Below are 20,976 nucleotides of genomic sequence, written 5' to 3'. Positions count from 1 at the left end.
TACGGGTGACTTTCTCCGTGCGCTCAATCACCTTGAGTGGCAGGAAGACTTTCACCTTGTATCTCTCGATGTTGAAAGTTTATATACTCGCATCCCGCATGATCTGGGTCTTCAAGCGATTAACACGGTCCTATACAGAACCGATAAGAGTGCTATGTTTATTGATTTTGTCCTCAGCAATAATGTTTTCCAATTTGATGGTCTCTGGTACCGCCAGGTACTAGGTACTGCAATGGGCACTCCCGTCTCGTGCACATTTGCAAACCTGTACCTGGCGGTATTCGAGGAGACATACATCTTTTCGACGGATAACCCCTATCTACGCCACATCCACCTTCTCCTGAGGTATGTGGATGACATTTTTCTGGTCTGGCGGGGGAGTGAGGAGTTGTGTTGGGCCTTTGTAGAACATTTAAATACATATAACCAGATGAACATGAGGTTCACCGTCAAATTTGGCGGTCAATCCTTGGACTTTCTGGACGTACAGGTTACAGTCAAAGATGGCACTATACATACTAGTGGCCATCGTAAATCCACTGCCACCAACTCCCTCCTCCACCAGACCAGTTTTCATCCACCCTCGGTTAAGCGTGCTGTTCCCTAAATGCACTTGGTGACAGACTCAGCTTACCCCTGATGTAGTATATGGCCAAAAAATAAACAGACTATTGCTGGTTAAATGCACTTGGTGTGACAGCTTGACCAACCACACTACTGAGGGTTAAATGCACTTGGTGACAGGCGCAGCTTGCCCCTGATGTAGTATATGACCAAAAAATAAACAGACTATTGCTGGTTAAATGCACTTGGTGTGACAGCTTCACCCTGATGTAGGATTTAGCCAAAAAACAACCACACCATTGAGGGTTAAATGCACTTGGTGACAGCTTGCCCCTGATGTAGTATATGGCCAAAAAATAACCAGACTATTGCTGGTTAAATGCACTTGGTGTGACAGCTTCACCCTGATGTAGGATTTAGCCAAAAAACAACCACACCATTGAGGGTTAAATGCACTTGTTGGCAGCTTGTGCTGGCACACCACAAGACACAAAATGGCTGCCGATCACCCCAGAAAAAAGTGACTGAAAAACGCTCTGGGCAGCCTAAAAACAGTGAGCAGTTGAATAGCAGCAGTTCAATCATCCACAGCTGCAGATCGATCTCTGAATGAAGTCCTTTGGAGGAGTTAATCACTGCCTAATCTCGCCCTAACGTCGCGGCTGCAACCTCTCCCTATGCTGATCAGAGCAGAGTGACGTGCGGCGCTACGTGACTCCAGCTTAAATAGAGACTGGGTCACATGGTGCTCTGGCCAATCACAGCCATGCCAATAGTAGGCATGGCTGTGACGGCCTCTTGGGGCAAGTAGTATGACGCTTGTTGATTGGCTGCTTTGCAGCCTTTCAAAAAGCGCCAAGAAAGCGACGAACACCGAACCCAAGCCCAGACTTTAACGAAAATGTCCGGGTTCGGGTCCGTGTCATGGACACCCCAAAATTCGGTACGAACCCGAACTATACAGTTTGGGTTCGCTCATCCCTACTGAAAAACTGTGAGTACCAACTACTAAACATCAGGCCATTACTTTCATGCTTCTCTGTGGCGCGGTCGCTGCTCAAATATGGAATCAGACTTTGGGCCTACTGGAGGATCCTCTGGTACTGGCCAGTCCCATCTTGATTGTAGTTTAGTTGCAAAGGAAGAGAAAGAACAAATTCCAAAGCACATTACTAGGGCCTCCAAGGAGGCCTTATAGTGCCCTAGAATGGTTGGGCACCATGTGCACGAAGATATCCTTTGTACATACAGAGTCTGATGGGACATGCAATGATTTTTTACTTTCACATTTGAAATTGGAGACATATGGAGGTATAGCCTACGAGTGCTGTGTATGTATATATATGTATATATATATATATATATATATATATATACACACATATGCACACATAAAAAACAACCACAGGATACATTAATGCTGCTGTTTGTTTGGTTCATATTCGGCTTGCATCAAGTCGTATAGGGAAAAGCATAAAAAATGTCCTATTTTTTTTAATCTACCTCATCTAACATGAACTGGAATTATAGCAGTGTGAATTTAATACAATCACGTAGTGCTTTTACAACATTGCACAATCTCTATTTACTTTAAGACCAGTCGGAGCTGGTCTTAAAGTTTATTTTTGCGATAAGAAAATATCTGCTAATGCGGAAGGGCAGTAGGAAAGAGGTATGAAGAAGAGTTTGGCATCCAAGCCAGCAGAATAGCGTGTATGTGGGTTGACAGCAGTCAGGGCATGTTCCATACAGTCCGTCACCAGGTGAATCTTCGTGTTAATATTATTTAGGCTTTCAACAAAGCTGTTGGAATCTAGGAAACAAGAAATTGCAGGTTTAGTTACTGTAAGAACAGCTGCAGACCCTAGTCAAGGGCATTGCTCCTTAAGGCCTCTTGCACAAGACCGTATGCCCTCCGAGATATACAGTCCATGAGCGGGCCATATGACCTGGAGCAGCATGGATCGTGTGCACGGGAGCACGCAGCATTATAAATTACAATGATGCTGTGCACGTCAGGCCGCCTGTGGGACTATTGTCCCGCACTCATAAGATCATATGAGTGCGGGACATTATCCCCGCGGGCGGCCCGATGTCCACAGCATCATTGTAATCTAGGTCACCTATCCAAACTCTTTTTTTATATATATATATATGGCAATTTAGCATTTTTTGACTTTGCTGAACAAAACTAGACAGACTAATAAGGGTAATCTTCGTGCCCTTGTCAAGAAATTTTTAATTTTTTTTTACTTCATCTGTTCAGAAAATGTATGGAAAAACCTAGGATGGAAAGTTATCATCAGAAAATTTTTAAAGCCACTTTTTCAGGAGTATTAGTTGAAATTTAGCAAACATTTATTAAATGTTGCATGCTGTTTGAGAATGTGCATCTATAAAATAGTTATCCGAGATTTTGATATTGATGTCCTGACCTCCGGTAAGCAACTAACCAAGCACAGTGCTGTACATTGTATAGCGGCTGTGCTGGGTATTGCAGGCCATAAATATCAAAATCTCAGTCAACCCCTTTAAGTCTAAAATGCCTGTCTACAATTTGTCATTGTAGCTGAACAGCCCAACAGGTATGCTCACCAATGTATGAGTTAAAATCCAACTTACAAAAGTTCGAATCTATCTATCTATCTATCTATCTATCTAACACATCTATCTAACGCATCTATCTAACACATCTATCTATCTATCTATCTATCTGAAGCAGTTTCAGGGTACTTTTAATGGGTACGTACATCTTTCAAAGTATTGCTGGCCATAAGCAGTACGAACTTCTTCTGAAGACCTCTCCCAGATCTCACGTAGTTTTCCTAAATATAATTCTGGGTTAGTTATTGATGTTTTGAAGTAGCCAGGCTCTATGATACAGACTTTCACACCAAATTTGTGGAGTTCATGTCTGAAAGAAATATATGAATAGAGAATTAATAGGGAAGAATTCCTACTCAACTACATTTAAATCACAAAGCTCCTTCCCTCTTCCAATCCATAACACCCCTAAACACTAAGAAATGCCAGTTTAGTAAAAATCTAAATTGAAGAAAAATTGTAAAACAAAAGATTTACTTTGCAAATGAAATTATTATTATTATTCTCCTGCTCTTTTGTGATTCTTGATTGCCGTATTTTTCGCCCCATAAGACAAACCCCCCTTCAAACAGGGGGGGAAATGCCCCTGCATCTTATAGGACGAATACTAATGAGCACTTCCATTATGGAAGCGCTCATTAGTACCGGAGAACCAGGAAGCGGTGAAGGCTCTGTACTCACTGCTTCCTGGTCCTCGGCTGTGCTGGCGCACTGTGACCCCACGGTGTGCGCGCCAGTTCACAGCACAGCTCACAGCAGGAGGAAGAGGATCAGCGGCGCCCAGGAGCAGGAGAGGTAAGTGGTTTATTTATTTCATGATCTGAGGCTGGGGGCTGCTGAATAATGGCTGGAGCTGATCACATATGACTGGGGGCTGATCACATATGGCTGGGGGCTGATATGAGGCATGGAGGACTGATATGAGGCATGGAGGACTGATATGAGGCATGGAAGACTGATATGAGGCATGGAGGACTGATATGAGGCATGGGGTCTCATCTGAGGTCTGTTTGGGGGTCTTCTTTATATTGGGCTCTGAACTGAGGTCTTATTAGGATTGGGGATCTGATTGGGGCTGTGAGCCGAGGTCTGATTAATATTTAGGGTCTGATTGCTGATCTGATGTCTAATGAAAAATATATTTTTCTTATTGTCCTCCTCTAAAACCTAGGTGCGTCTTATGGGCAAGTGCGTCTTACAGGGCGATAAATACGGTATATTGCAGTTCTGTGCAAAAAGCAACAATAGGAATTCCTAGACTTTTGAATGCTGTATTAAAGGGCTTGTTTTTTCTAAAAATAAAACTATTCAGCTTGGTGAATACACAAACCAAGGCCAAAGGTAGATCTGAGAATGGTAGAGCACTGGATATCGCCTTCTGCTGGTGGTTCTGGATTTTTGTCTGTACTCCCTTTCATGTCTCCTTCACACAGTGACTCAGATTTGCTGATCCTGAAGATGGCTTAAGTTTAGATTATTCTAAACCTGAACCAGAGGCACTAAAGTGGCTCAGGTTGGATTAAAAATCTGTTGCAGGGATAAACACATTGCTCTGGCTCTATACCAAATAATATAGAGACTGATTTTTACGCCAGAATTGTGGTGCAATATGAAGCATCTTAATGCCAAGCCCCACCCCTTTTATCTAAGATACCCAACTGTTTAAGCATATTGAGAAACTCTAGATGTCACAAAATGGGTCAATTTGTGCAACTTTTAGAAGACACATTGCTAAATCTGGGTCAATGCTTTTTTTCAATTTTAAAACACATTTTTAATAAGACATTAGTTATTGACATGTTTTATAGCGTTTATGTCATGGAACCATGAACCAGACGTACAAGAAGAGATAAGTGGAAATAAGAAGGCTTTATTGAAAATAAAGCTGTAAGGCAAAAGTCCAAACGGATGGCTAAACCGAAGCAGGGTCTTGCGAAGCCAGAGGTCAGGAACCAGAAGGGTAGTCAGACGAAGCCTGGATCAGGAACCAGCAGGGTAGTCAGACGAAGCCTGGATCAGGAACCAGCAGGGTAGTCAGACGAAGCCAGGATCAGGAACCAGCAGGGTAGTCAGCCGAAGCCAGGATCAGGAACCAGAAGCAGCAGCAGTCTTAGAAGCATGTGAACACAGGAGGACCAAGCAAGGAACTGAAGCCACAGACCTCCTATATATATGAGCTAGGCATCCAGCTCCTCCCAGTGGGAAGGAGAAGCCGCAGGGTGGGAGGCTACAAGAAACCCAGAAACCAAGATGGCCGCCAGCACATGTCAAACGAAGGAGAACAGCAAGAAGGTAAGACCATGACAGTTAATTGCCAATTTTTGGAAACATTTTTACATTTTGAGCCAATTTTTATTTATTTTTTACTGCCATTTCTGTAGCATGCTCTGTTTTGATGAAAAATAATACTGACCACAAAATCACTTCAAAATCCAAAACTCAGTCGTGTATGTAGACATTTTTCCTCTGCACCTCATAGCATCAAATAATTTACACCAAACGCTTGTACCACACACAATCGTCTATTGTGTGGGGACAGTGTTTAACAAAAAATCTGCTGATGGCTTCTGTGTTGATTAGAGTTGAGCGAACACCTAGATGTTCGGATTCGAGAAGTTCGGACGAACTTCCCGGAAATGTTCGGGTTCGGGATCCGAACTCGACCCGAACTTCGCCCCGAACCCCATTAAAGTCAATAGGGACCCGAACTTTTCGGCACTAAAATGGCTGTAAAACAGCCCAGGAAAAGGCTAGAGGTCTGCAAAAGGCAGCAAAATGTAGGTAAATCCCCTGCAAACAAATGTGGATAGGGAAATGAATAAAAATTAAAATAAAATATATAAAAATTTACCAATATTAATTGGAGAGAGGTCCCATAGCAGAGAATCAGGCTTCATGTCACACACCACTGGAACAGGCCACTGTCAGATATTTAGGCCCCGGCACCCAGACAGAGGAGAGAGGTCCCATTGCAGAGAATCAGGCTTCATGTCATAGCAGAGAATCAGGCTTCACGTCACCCACCACTGGAAGAGGCCATCGTCAGATATTTTTAGGCCCCGGCACCCAGACAGAGGAGAGAGGTCCCATAGCAGAGAATCAGGCTTCATGTCATAGCAGAGAATCAGGCTTCATGTCACCCACCACTGGAACAGGCCATTGTCAGATATTTTTAGGCCCCGGCACCCAGACAGAGGAGAGAGGTCCTATAGCAGAGATTCAGGCTTCATGTCATAGCAGAGAATCAGGCTTCATGTCACCTAACACTGGAACAGGCCACTGTCAGAAATTTTTAGGCCCCGGCACCCAGACAGAGGATAGAGGTCCCATAGCAGAGAATCAGGCTTCATGTCATAGCAGAGAATCAGGCTTCATGTCACCCAACACTGGAACAGGCCACTGTCAGATATTTTTAGGCCCCGGCACCCAGACAGAGGAGAGAGGTCCCATAGCAGAGAATCAGGCTTCTTGTCATAGCAGAGAATCAAGCTTTATGTCACCCACCACTGGAACAGGCCATCGTCAGATATTTTTAGGCCCCGGCACCCAGACAGAGGAGAGAGGTCCCATAGCAGAGATTCAGGCTTCATGTCATAGCAGAGAATCAGGCTTCATGTCACCCAACACTGGAACAGGCCATTGTCAGATATTTTTAGTCCCCGGCACCCAGACAGAGGAGAGGTTCATTCAACTTTGGGTTGCCCCGCAATATAATGGTAAAATGAAAATAAAAAGAGTATTGAATGAGGAAGTGCCCTGGAGTACAATAATATATGGTTAAGGGGAGGTAGTTAATGTCTAATCTGGACAAGGGACGGACAGGTCCTCTGGGATCCATGCCTGGTTCATTTTTCTGAACGTCAGCTTGTCCACATTGGCTGTAGACAGGCGGCTGTGTTTGTCTGTATTGACGCCCCCTGCCGTGCTGAATACGCATTCAGAAAAAACGCTGGCCGCCTCCAAGGCATAAAAGGCTAGCTCTGGCCACGTGGACAATTTGGAGACACAGAAATTGAATGGGGCCGAACCATCAGTCAGTACGTGGAGGGGTGTGCACACGTACTGTTCCACCATGTTAGTGAAATGTTGCCTCCTGCTAACACATTCCGTATCAGGTGGTGGTGCAGTTAGCTGTGGCATGTTGACAAAACTTTTTCACATCTCTGCCATGCTAACCCTGCCCTCAGAGGAGCTGGCCGTGACACAGCTGCGTTGGCAACCTCTTGCTCCTCTCCTCTGCCTTCGCCTTTGGCTACCACTTGTTCCCCTGTGACATTTGGGAATGCTCTCCGTAGCGCGTCTACCAACGTGCGCTTGTACTTGCGCATCTTCCTATCACGCTCCAGTGCAGGAAGTAAGGTGGGCACATTGTCTTTGTACCGTGGATCCAGTAGGGTGGCAACCGAGTAGTCCGCACACGTTAAAATGTGGGCAACTCTGCTGTCGTTGCGCAGGCACTGCAGCATGTAGTCGCTCATGTGTGCCAGGGTGCCCAGAGGTAAGGACAAGCTGTCCTCTGTGGGAGGCGTATCGTCATCGTCCTGCGTTTCCCTCCAGCCACGCACCAGTGATGGGCCCGAGCTGCGTTGGGTGCCACCCCTCTGTGAACATGCTTCATCCTCATCCTCCTCCACCTCCTCCTCATCCTCGTCCTCCAGTAGTGGGCCCTGGCTGGCCACATTTGTACCTGGCCTCTGCTGTTGCAAAAAACCTCCCTCTGAGTCACTTCGAAGAGACTGGCCTGAAAGTGCTAAAAACGACCCCTCTTCCTCCTCCTCCTCCTCCTGGGCCACCTCCTCTTCCATCATCACCGTGTTTTCTCAAGGAGACATAGAAGTGGTATTGTAACGCTGATAACGGCATCATCGCCACTGGCCATGTTGGTGGAGTACTCAAAACAGCGCAACAGGGCACACAGGTCTCGCATGGAGGCCCAGTCATTGGTGGTGAAGTGGTGCTGTTCCGCAGTGCGACTGACCCGTGCGTGCTGCAGCTGAAACTCCACTATGGCCTGCTGCTGCTCGCACAGTAAGTCCAGCATGTGCAAGGTGGAGTTCCACCTGGTGGACACGTCGCATATGAGGCGGTGAGCGGGAAGGCCGAAGTTACGCTGTAGCGCAGACAGGCGAGCAGCGGCAGGATGTGAACGCCGGAAGCGTGCACAGACAGCCCGCACTTTATGCAGCAGTTCTGATATGTCGGGGTAGTTGTGAATGAACTTCTGCACCACCAAATTCAGCACATGCGCCAGGCAAGGGATGTGCGTCAAACCGGCTAGTCCCAGAGCTGCAACGAGATTTCGCCCATTATCGCACACAACCAGGCCGGGCATGGGGCTCACCGGCAGCAACCACTCGTCGGTCTGTTGTTCAATACCCCACCACAACTCCTGTGCGGTGTGGGGCCTGTCCCCCAAACATATGAGTTTCAGAATGGCCTGCTGACGTTTACCCCGGGCTGTGCTGAAGCTGGTGGTGAAGGTGTGTGGCTGACTGGATGAGCAGGTGGAAGAAGAGGAGGAGGAAGCCGAGTAGGAGGAGGAGGCTACAGGAGGCAAAGAATGTTGCCCTGCGATCCTTGGCGGCGGAAGGACGTGCGCCAAACAGCTCTCCGCCTGGGGCCCAGCCGCCACTACATTTACCCAGTGTGCAGTTAGGGAGATATAGCGTCCCTGGCCGTGCTTACTGGTCTACGTATCTGTGGTTAAGTGGACCTTGATGTGTTGCGCAGTGCACACTTGATTTTATCGGATACTTGGTTGTGCAGGGAAGGCACGGCTATCTTGGAGAAGTAGTGGCGGCTGGGAACAACATACTGTGGGACAGCAAGCGACATGAGCTGTTTGAAGCTGTCTGTGTCCACCAGCCTGAATGACAGCATTTCATAGGCCAGTAGTTTAGAAATGCTGGCATTCAGGGCCAGGGATCGAGGGTGGCTGGGTTGGAATTTACGCTTTCTCTAAAATGTTTGTGAGATGGAGAGCTGAACGCTGCTGTGTGACATGGTGGAGCTGCTTGGTGACGGAGGTGTTGGTGGTACATCCTCTGTTTGCTGGGCGGAAGGTGCCAACGTTCCTCCTGAGGCGGAGTAAGAGGCCGAGGTGGCAGCAGCAGAAGAGGTAGCAGGGGGAGCCTGAGTGAGTTCCTTGTTTTTAAGGTGTTTACTCCACTGCAGTTCATGCTTTGCATGCAGGTGCCTGGTCATATAGGTTGTGCTAAGGTTCAGAACGTTAATGCCTCGCTTCAGGCTCTGATGGCACAGCGTGCAAACCACTTGGGTCTTGTCGTCAGCACATTGTTTAAAGAACTGCCACACCAGGGAACTCCTTGAAGCTGCCTTTGGGGTGCTCGGTCCCAGATGGCAGTGGCCAGTAGCAGACGGACTCTCTTGGCGGCGGGTGTTCTGCTTTTGCCCACTGCTCCCTCTTTTGCTACACTGTTGGCTCGGTCTCACCACTGCCTCTTCCTCCGAACTGTGAAAGTCAGTGGCACAACCTTCATTCCATGTGGAGTCTAGGACCTCATCGTCCCTTGCATCATCTTCCACCCAGTCTTCCTCCAGTCTGCACACTGCAGAAAGACGCAGCAGTTGGCATCTGTGTTTCATCATCAGAGACGTGCTGAGGTGGTATTCCCATGTCCTCATCATCAGGAAACATAAGTAGTTGGGGGTCAGTGCATTCTATGTCTTCCACCGCTGGGGAATGGCTAGGTGGATGCCCTTGGGAAACCCTGCCAGCAGAGTCTTCAAACAGCATAAGAGACTGCTGCATAACTTGAGGCTCAGACAGTTTCCCTGATATGCATGGGGGTGATGTGACAGACTGATGGGCTTGGTTTTCAGGCGCCATCTGTGCGCTTTCTGCAGAAGACTGGGTGGGAAATAATGTGAACGTGCTGGATCCACTGTCGGCCACCCAATTGACTAATGCCTGTACCTGCTCAGGCCTTACCATCCTTAGAACGGCATTTGGCCCCACCAAATATCGCTGTAAATTCTGGCGGCTACTGGACCTGAGGTAGTTGGTACACTAGGACGTGTGGCTGTGGCAGAACGGCCACGTCCTCTCCCAGCACTAGAGGGTCCACTAACACCACCACGACCATGTCCGCGTCCGCGTTCCTTACTAGATGTTTTCCTCATTGTTACCGTTCACAACAATAAGAAAAAAATTATTTGGCCCAATGTATTGAATTCAAATTCAGGCCTTTATTTACAGACACCTAACACTATCTGGCTATCTATTTAGGTACCGTATTACACTAATAAAGGCACAGCAGTAAAGAAAGATTTAGCTGAATATAAATTGTAGGCCTAATATTTAGGCGCTGGATGTCAGGTATACGTTTACGGACAGAATTAGACTTGGAAATGCACGGTAGCGTGTGAAGTTATTGAGGATCTAATTATTTACAGTTGGTCACTGGACCATTGGTGTCTCTCGGTTAACACGTATTGATTTATTACCAAAATGTAACATTTATTGCTTGTCCTTAAAATTTGTTTTAACTATATTAAAATTATCAGCTGTGCCTGCTTTGTCACTAACTATCATCTATCTATAGTTAGTAGTTGACTGAAAATTACCACTAGAGGGCACTTTAGATTATAGCTATATGTCTATTTGAAGTGTTGCTGCTAACAATCTTGCAAGCTGTACTAGAGGGCGACCTTCGGTTATAACTGCATGTCTATTTGCAGTGTTGTCACTTGTAATCTGCCATGCTGTATTTAAACCTCACTATTCTTTCCACAGTGCACTGCCACTTGCCAATGGTAGCTCCTCTAGTGTTACTAGATGCATATGTTACACTTCATTGGTCTAGTTTGCTGACAGTTACCACTACAGGCTACCTTCTTTAGTAGCTATGTATCTGTTTGCAGTGTTACTACTTGTAATCTTCCGTGCTATGCTAGAGGGCAGCCTTCAGTTATAGCTATATGCCTATTTGCAGTGTAGCCACTTGCAATCATCCATACTGTATTTAGTGCTCACGGTTATTTCTACAGTGCACTACCTCCTATGTATGGCAGCTCCTCTAGTGTTTCTGGGTTCATGTATTAAACTACATTATTGGCAGGCTCGCGCTGGCTAAAAAACACATCAATTACTTTCTGCCCCCTGACATGTTTCGCCAAATGCCTTGGCGTCTTTAGGGGTATGGGCAGTGTGTGTGTTGGGGGCGGGACCGGGCTTTTATAACCTCCTTCATCGCGTCACTCTTACGCTAGCTACTATGTATCTATTTTACTGTTTGGTCCGGCTTGCCAGGCAATCACTGTTCACTTCTCTGGAGTCATGTGACAAGTGGGTGACAAGTTATTGAGGATGACCCTATCCGCACCTTCAATCTAATATACCCTTTTATGGATAGATTTAAACTTGGCCTGCTACAGCAGAAAACAATGATTTAGGGAATTGCTAAGTTGGGAATTGTATTTCAACCCAGAACAAAAAATATATCCTTTGCCAGACAGCAGATAGTATTACAATTGGCTAGCCACAGCTGAAACACCAGATTTAGGGTACTGCTATTTTGGCAATTGTATTTCACCCCTCAATAAAATAGCAAGCACAGCCAAGCCCCTGATGTAGGATATAGCAAAAAAAAAAAAAAAAAAACACACTATTGATAGTTAAATGCACTTGGTGGCAGCTTGTGCTGGCGCACCACAAGGCACAAAATGGCTGCCGATCACCCCAGAAAAAAGTGACAGAAAAACGCTCTGGGCAGCCTTCAAACAGTGAGCAATTAAATAGCAGCAGTTCAATGATCCACAGCTGTACATCGATCACGTCAGTAATTGTTTTTGAAGACTAAATCACTGCCTAATCTGGCCCTAACAGCAGCAGCTGCATCCTATCCCTACACTGATCAGAGCAGAGTGACGTGCGGCGCTACGTGACTCCAGCTTTAATAGAGGCTGGGTCACATGCTGCAGTTGGCCAATCACAGCCATGCCAATAGTAGGCATGGTTGTGATGGCCTCTTGGGGCAAGTAGTATGACGCTTGTTGATTGGCTGCTTTGCAGCCTTTTAAAAAGCGCCAAGAAAGCGCCGAACACCGAACCCGAACTTTTACAAAAATGTTTGGGTTCGGGTCCGTGTCACGGACACCCCAAAATTCGGTACGAACCCGAACTATACAGTTCGGGTTCGCTCATCCCTAGTGTTAATTACTTGTTATACTACAGTCAGATGCAGATTATCACCAGAGACAAATAATGGGGATTTATCAAAGTGTTGTAAAGGAAAACTTGCTTAGTTGCCCATAGCAGCCAATCAGATTCTACCCTTCATTTTCAGATTAAGCCAGTTTTCTTTTACACCAGTATTGTTCTGTTCAATATATTTCTGATGGACAGAACAGATTTCTAACAGTCAGAAATTGCTGGTACATTTTCACCCATTGTTGCCATGATTGATCATTTTCAGTTAGCTCCACAGCATAAACAGTATTAGGCTACTTTCACACTAGCGTTCGATCGGATCCGTTCTGAACGGATCCGATCATAATAATGCAGACGGAGGCTCCGTTCAGAACGGATCCGTCTGCATTATTTTAGCATATAAAAGCTAAGTGTGAAAATAGCCTCGTACGGATCCGTCCAGACTTTCAATGTAAAGTCAATGGGGGACGGATCCGCCTGAAGATTGAGCCATATTGTGGCATCTTCAAACGGATCCGTCCCCATTGACTTACATTGTAAGTCTGGACGGATCCGCACGCCTCCGCACGGCCAGGCGGACACCCGAACGCTGCAAGCAGCGTTCAGCTGTCCGCCTGTCCGTGCGGAGGCGAGCGGAGCGGAGACTGAACGCCGCCAGACTGATGCAGTCTGAGCGGATCCGCATCCATTCAGACTGCATCAGGGCTGGACGGAAGCGTTCGGGTCCGCTCGTGAGCCCCTTCAAACGGAGCTCACGAGCGGACCGACGAACGCTAGTGTGAAAGTAGCCTTAGTGACTTGAGTGTCAGAGCAAAGCCTGATGACGTTTCTCCTACCGGGTCCTATCAATGAAGGTGGTGAGGGGGCAGCAGTTGCAGAGAAAGCAGAGCCTCAAGGAGTAATGACAATCTGTCAGTTGTAGAGGACCTTTCACTGATCCTGACATTGTGAACTAAGTATACAGACATGTAGAGCGGTGCCCGGGGATCTCACTGCACTTACTGGGCGCCGCTCCGTTCTCCTGCTATGCCCTCCTGTATCTTCGGTCACTAAGTTATAGTAGGCGGAGTCTGCCCTTGTTCTTCTGTAGCGCTGGCCAATCGCATTGCAGAGCTCACAGCCTTGGAGAAAATAACCTCCCAGGCTGTGAGCTCTGCGCTGCGATTGGCCAGCGCTACAGCAGAACAAGGGCAGACTCCGCCTACCATAACTTAGTGACTGAAGATAGGTGACTGTATTTTGATGCAGGATGGTGCGGGGGCACATTATGCAGCGGCATGTTTTGGTGTCACTCCATAGAGAGGCGTTAATGGCTCCTGGAGCACTCCTGCTCTTAAAACTGGCCGCATGAACGGGACTCTCCCTCTGTGATTGACGATCCTGACAACAGGTTTACCAATGACCTGATTAAAGACTGGGGTAGCAATTTGCAGTCAGCCCTGAGGACCTACAAAGGACCCCAGAGCTGTCTGTATAGTAAACCTGATGTTAGGGTACACTAACGCACTAACAGCAGCCTGTGTCATAGTGGTTTCATAATAAGATTTTAAAAATATTGTATAAATAATGTAAAACAATAAAATAAAAACATCATTATTTAGTATAAATAAATTTATTGTGCATAATTTAAAACTACATGTTGGGTATCCACTAGAGATGAGTTAAGTTTACAAAAATTCAATTTGGTTGCTTCACCGAATTTCTCCAACAAATTCAGTGTATTAATTCAGGTCTGTCACGGCCTGCCGTTAAACTTTAGAGAGACTGTATCTTGGTCTAAATCACTGTGCATTGCAGTAATGTAGCGGTCAGGGGAGGAAAAGACTGCAGGGCAGGATTCAAATACAGTGTAGCAGACAAGGAGGCTGAAGCAGATAAAGGGCAAAATATAATTGCCGGTAAATCGGATTAACCAGAGTCACAATCGACAAATGACAGAAACAGTGTAAACAGGTTTACATTAATTTTATACACCGGTCTGTCCCTGCTACTCAGGTCACGTTTCTAAAATGCACTGACTAAGTCTCCTGCTCTATGTCCTACCACAGATTAGTGCCGGTGCACACTCAGTTCTGCAGGTAGCTGCTTGTCTTGCTCTGGCACGTGAAGGCAGGTACAGTCTGGCTCCTGATCCGGTCGCTTGCTTGTCCCAGCGCAGTCTTTTCTTCTCTCTCTCTAGAGTGCAGGTGGAGGAATCCACAAAGTTCAGCTCTGACAGGAGTAACCCATCCTGTCACAGGTCTCTGAATTGAACACTTTGCTCCTCTGGGACACACTTTGCAGTCTCTGTTGACCTGTACACCTCGGCAAGGACGCAGCCTCCAGCTCTCTAAGCCCGGGAACTTGAACTCCTCCTACGTCCTCTGGAACAACAACTTAATTTCTTTCTTAAAGACACAGTGGCCTTTTGTGGCTGGAAGAAGTCATAACAGTCTGTGTGAAATATTATCACTGGAGATGCACTTGATAATTCTAGGGGTTGACCCTTACAGTAACATACATAGCTAGTCCTTTCTGGTAGCGAAACAGTTGCTGTGCGTCAGAATGACAGGCAGGTCGAATATATGGACATGCGCATTTTCATGCAGACCACTAACAGTCCTAGCTAACCCAAAAGAAAAATCAACGCTCATCTGAACAGCCCCATTGAAGTGAATGGGTCCGGATTCAGTGCGGGTGCAATGCGTTCACCTCACGTATTGCACCCGAGTGGAATTCTCGCCCGTGTGAAAAGGGCCTTAGGCTTAGTTCACGCTTCACTTATTTGGTCAGTTATTCTCATCAGTTATTGTCAGCCCAAAGCATGTGCAGATCAAAACCACAGGTGCAAATCTATTCATGATACCTAATCCAAAAGTGGGCTTGGCTCCTGAATTTGCCTCACAATAAGTTATCAGTGTGTACTCAACCGTGCAGTGGCCCAAGATTCAAGTGGTGGCCCCATGACAGTGGGGAGGGTGTCAGCAGTTAGGCTGTGTTCACATCACTGTTTATTTTTCCGTTCTACTTATCCGTCATAAGAATAGCCCCAAAAAAGTGGATCCTGTATTTTGAGCATCTGCCTTTGAACAGTTAGTATTTGATCAGTATTTTAAGACAAAACAGGAGTGGTCCAAAACAGAGAAAAAATGTGATGGAAATATTTGCATCTGTTCTGTGTTTTGGACACAGTCCTGCACTTGGCTTCTAAATAATGTTTCTGGCCATATGATAGAGGTCTAATGCTCAATTTGCATGAGTTTCGGCCATTTGCATCTGAAATCGGTTTTATTTAGACGGAATAGAAATCCTGCATGCAGAACTTTAATGGCCAGTATTTGGTTAGTTTTTTGTATGAGTATTTGATCAGTACTGATCACTCCTGTTTTTATCTTCCAAATCACAATCAAATCCTTATGCAAAAACCAGTGGTGTGCCTAAGGTATTTCGCACCCAGTCCTTTCTCTGGCACACTACCCCCCCCCCAATACTTAAAAAAATTGTGCCCCCTAACAGTAGTATTGCCCTCATTGAAAAACCACAGTAATTATATCCAGATATGTGCCCCCTAATATCCACATTATGCCTCTCAGGGTAGTTATGCGCACACTGTGCCCCCTCACAGTATTTATGCCCTTATTGTACAACCTTCATAGTAGTTATGCCCTCATTGTGCCCCCACAGTAGTTGTGCCCTTATTGTGCCCCCTCACAATAGTTATGTCCTCATTGCGTCCCCTCACAGTAGTTATGTACTACATGTGCCCCCTTCATAGTAGTAATGCCCACTATGCCCCCTCCACAGAAGTAATGCCCTCAGTGCCCCCTCAATGTTAATAAAACAAAAAAAAACACAGCAACTACTCACCGTGTCCCATTCCTGATGCTCAGATCCAGCTCTCCCTTGCAGACACAGATCTCTCTGCATCACTGTGTGGGAGGAGCACAGGCAGATTCCCAGAAATCAGACTGCTCCCACACAGGCCAGCAGCACAAGTCCCTGTAACAGACTGGTGAGGGTGGCAACAGCATGAAGAGCATCAGAATAGTGGCAGCAGCACATGGCCAGAAGTAACAGGACATTTGTCGCAATGTTCCGGTGTGGCAGCATACTACAGTTAGATGATTTATTTAGAGTTATTTAGTCTGTCGCATCAGGCACCAGTGTCTGGTAATTCTGGTTGATCCAAGCCCGATTCATCTTTATAAAGGTTAGTCTCTCAACATTTTGTGTTGAAAGGTGAGTTCTCTTTGGTAACTATTCCAACTATGAGTTTATCTTCCCCCCCCCCCCCCCAGAAGGTGTAAAAAAGGCCCCCATTTTGGACCAGTAGCGAGGGTCTAACATTGTGGAGAGGCCATTTGCACAAGGTACTCAGAGAGACTGCCTGGCTCCATCTCCACTGCATACTGCCATGGTGTGTTGGGGCAGGGGCAGACTGGGAACTTTATATGGCCCTGAAAAAACTAAAACTAAAAGTGGCCCTATGTTGTAAGCAGGTCCAAATTAATACTAAGCCGGTCAACACAAGTAGGCGGGGTGAACAGTACCACAGCGCAAAATACCGTCCCAGCAGTTCCAAATAATACAGTGTAGCACAATATACTGCCCCAAAAGTTGTCCCTCTATTGTGGTCATCAATAGCTACCATCTTCTGTCCTCCTCCTTGTCTATGGAGCTGGTGGCTTAGGAGGTGAGGTGTGGGCCACAGGAGTTGAATTCAGGAGGGGATGTGTGGCCGCTGGCTGGGTACATGAGTACCTGATTCTCACAGAGTTAATTACTGTTGAAAGCTTATTATGTACCCGATCAGTGGCCGTCAGGAGGGCTTGGGTGGCCCACTGGGAAATTTTCCTGTAGGGTCTATTGCCAATTCGCCCCTGTGTTGGGGTCATCTGCATCATCTTTGTCATTGCCCTCTAGCTCCTCATGTTCCTCCTGCTCCTCTCCTGTCGCTTGGCAGATAAACCATCTATTTCTGTATGCAATTAATTCCTGGGTGTTTATGTCCTCCTCCTTGTCCACATCCTACTCATGTGTTAGTTCAGCCTTCCCAGGGCTCAGCTGGCCATGAGATGTAGGCACCACGTCTCCATCCCCTCGCAAGTAATATTTATTAGCATCCCCTTCAAGACGTGAAGTAGTGAAATAACATAATTAATCCCGTAGTCCTGGCGACTGACCAATAACCTGTCCTCCTCAAAGGGCCTGAGCAAACGGCAGGTGTCACGCATGAGCTGCCACTGGCTCACGTCTAAGTTACACAGGGGAGTACCCCTGTCGGTCTGCATCATCAAGAAATAATTTGCAGCCTTCCTCTGCTCATATAGTCGGTCCAACATATGGAGGGTGGAGTTCGAACATGTGGAAATGTTGCATATGAGGTGATTTTGGGAACACCATTCTGCCTTTGCAACTGAAGCATGTTTTTCACAGTAAGAGTGGCTGAAGTGCATGCACAGTTTCAAGATGTCTTGCAGTTGGGTGAAATACTTCAGAAACCGGGCAGCAACCAGTTTGAAGACATGTGCCATGGAGGGTGCATGCGTCAGCCCTCCCTGTTCTGGTAACCATGCTTCCTTTCTCAAGTTGGTGAGGAGACAGCCAGGATTCGATTTCTTGGTTGATGACGCAGAGGAGTTCCTCCCCAGTGTGACTCTGTTCACCCATGCTGACGAGGTGCACAACTGCATGACAACGCTGGGCTTTGCATAGGTGGTATGCAGGAGGACCAGTCTGAATTGTGCTTACAGTGGAGGCTGAGAACCAGGTAGAGAATGAGGAGGCAAAGGAGGACATCGGCACAGAAATCCCATGATTACAATGCAGAGGCGGCATTGCCATCACCTGGCAAAATTGATGTTGGCACTGTGCCAGGTCCACATATTACCCAGTGGGCTGAAAAGGACATATATTGTCCTTGACCATAGTTACAGCTTCACACGTAAGCTGGCATGAACTGAACCGAATGCCGACAGGCTCAAGGAGTGGCCCACCTTCTGCTCAACGTACACCCGTTCACCACTAGTTGTATCCTGACAGGTAGGCTTCTGAATAGGTCTACCCAGGCACGTTTGGCTCCAGATCTCCCACTGCTTCCACCCTGCTGGCTCATCGACACTCTACTGCTGTCTCACAGGTCTGCTGCCATCATCACCCCCTGATGATGATGCCCCCTCTTCACCCGGCGCTCGATCGGCTACATCATCATCCATTACTATGTGATCATCACTTATGTCACCCTCACCAGTCTCCTGGCCATGTCCCTGACTGCCCACAACACGTGCTCCCACCCGACTGTCATCATCACCAGTTGCACAGAGTACACAGCGGACCTCTCCTTCAAGTCTGTCCTGGCCTGTAGCTGCTGACTGTTCTCACTAAGCTCGTCCTCACTGAAAAGCAGAGCAGAGCCGGCCGCATGCATTACTTTCAGAGCAGAAGAAGCAGCAAAAGAAAGAGGCAGCTGCAGGACAGGTGAGAAGGGCACAGAGGTTCTTCCTGGACCATGCCAACTAAGTGTGATGTCACCGATTCCTGTATGTGTGTGTCTGATGTTACTTGAGATGATGTTGAAGAGCGAGTCAACCATTCCACTACAGCTGGATTGTTGGTCAAAACACAGATAGAGTGCTCCAATATATTTGCGAATTTTCGGCAATTAATGATGCGCATATTTTTTCGCAATACGTGCTACTTGTGACATCACAGCACTATGTCTGTAGCATGTATGTATGGACAGCAGACACACTGCCTAACACCCTGCACTGGAACCTATCAGCTACACTATAGATCAATCTGAACTACACTGACTATCTCCCCTTAACTATCTGAATTATATATATAAGTTAACTGTCTGATGTAATACAACAAAGCACAGAGCACAGCAATGACACTGCTGTTTCTTTCATAACTGCAATAAACTTTAGAAAATAGCTGCTGGGGAGGTTCTTATATAGTAAGGGCTAGGGAACTTTTCTATTGGTTGCCAGGGATTTTGCTAAGCTGTGACAAAGCCTTCTCATTGGCCCACAAGCTAGAAGAAGGGAGGGATGATCGCCTGATGTGTACTCTGTTAAAAACAAAACAAAAAGAAAGAATATTCGATTTTACGAATCTATATTCTAAATATTTGCAAATTCTCAAAGTGTCGATATTCGCGATTAAAATTAGCTATTCGAATATTCGAGCTCATCACTACAGGAGATGTCACGCGGATAATTTAACTGTCCGCAGCCGACACCGTCTACGGAAAAAGTGCACTGAATGTTACTGATATTTTAGGGATGCGCACACTTTACACAGGAGATGTGGCGCAAATAATTTAACTGTCCGCAGCGGCCTATTACAGGGTATTTAGCGCCGGATCCGCTAAAAATATATATTGCTGCTATCACACACAATAGTCCTTAAAAGGAATTTTAGGTCCCTGAAAAGTTTTGTGTATAAAAATCTTCCTATTACACTCCCAAACAATGTTTGTCCCTTCCTATGCACAGCTCTCCCTAACACTGAACAATTTAGCGCAGGTGGTGCTACAAACATGTAAGGACTATTGTGTGTGACAGCAGCAATATATGTTTGTAGCACCACCTGCGCTAAATTGTTCAGTGTTAGGGAGAGCTGTGCATAGGAAGGGACAGACATTGTAGGGAGTGTAATAGGAAGATTTTTATACAAAAAACTTTTCAGAGACCCAAAAGTCCTTGTAAGGACTATTGTGTGTGACAGCAGCAATATAAGGACTTTTGGGTCTCTGAAACGTTTTTGTACAAAAATAGTATTCAATTACACTCCCTACACTCTCTGTCCCTTCCTATGCTCAGCTCTCCCTGACTTTGAATGAGCCGAACACGCGTCATTGGGTGCTATATAGCACCCGATGACGTTTTCCGGGCCAGCTAATCACTGTAATGCCAGTAGCCAACATGGCTACTGGCATTACAGTGAGGGCAGTACTTACCTGCACGTTTATTGGCTGCTTAGTAGCCGCAAAACATGCGGGGAGGAGACACAAGCATTGCACTTGAGCACATGCGGTACTTGGCCGAGTACCGCCATGTGCTGAGCATAGCGATGCTTAAACCGAACTGGTATTCGGCCGAACATGCTCGCTCAACACTAGTCGCTTGGGATTCACTGGCTATCTCACAGATGCCATCAAAACACTTTACAATGCCCTATCGGCTAGAGTGTTGCCGAATGGTATGTTATCTGATCCCTTTGAGAACACAAATGGCACCCGTCAAGGATGTCCATTATATCCTTTGATATTTGTACTTACCATCAAGCCTTTACCCCAGGAGATCCGACAAAACAAATGCATCGAAGGTCTGCAAATGGGATCCTCTATGCACAATATATTAGACGTTTTCCTCTCCCTAACAAACCCAGATACTTTTCTATAATCCAATAATTTGGTAAACTCTCCTATTACAAATTAAACCTTGAGAAGTCACAAATACTCCCACTTAATATTAAGGCCCAAACCTACCTGTATAGTAGCCTGAAACAGAAATATGCATTTGACTGGCAATCTACACATATAAAATATTTAGGATTCCACTTGACTCCCTTGTTACAATCCCTGTACAAAACTAACGTCTTCCCACTGTTAAAATCCATAGAACAGGAACTAAAACACTACTCTTCCCTAG

At 46.3% G+C, this 20,976-nt stretch overlaps 1 protein-coding gene across 3 annotated transcripts in view; it reads right to left on the bottom strand.

The window, feature by feature from the left end:
• Positions 1-1,446: 1,446 nt before the first annotated feature.
• LOC122932669 (retinol dehydrogenase 16-like) overlaps positions 1,447-20,976 on the bottom strand; it is a 108,319-nt gene continuing 88,789 nt past the window's right edge. For all 3 annotated transcript variants that reach the window (XM_044287214.1, XM_044287215.1, XM_044287216.1), the window contains 2 exons: positions 3,315-3,478; positions 1,447-2,377 (listed from right to left, as the gene is read on the bottom strand). In XM_044287214.1, the coding sequence (XP_044143149.1) occupies positions 2,184-2,377; positions 3,315-3,478 (358 nt within the window). In that variant the 3' untranslated portion in view covers positions 1,447-2,183. The remainder of the gene's footprint in view (positions 2,378-3,314; positions 3,479-20,976) is intronic.

The sequence above is a fragment of the Bufo gargarizans genome, chromosome 3 (genome assembly GCF_014858855.1).
Source record: "Bufo gargarizans isolate SCDJY-AF-19 chromosome 3, ASM1485885v1, whole genome shotgun sequence".
NCBI lineage: Eukaryota > Metazoa > Chordata > Amphibia > Anura > Bufonidae > Bufo > Bufo gargarizans.
This window is presented reverse-complemented; position numbering and strand designations above follow the sequence as displayed.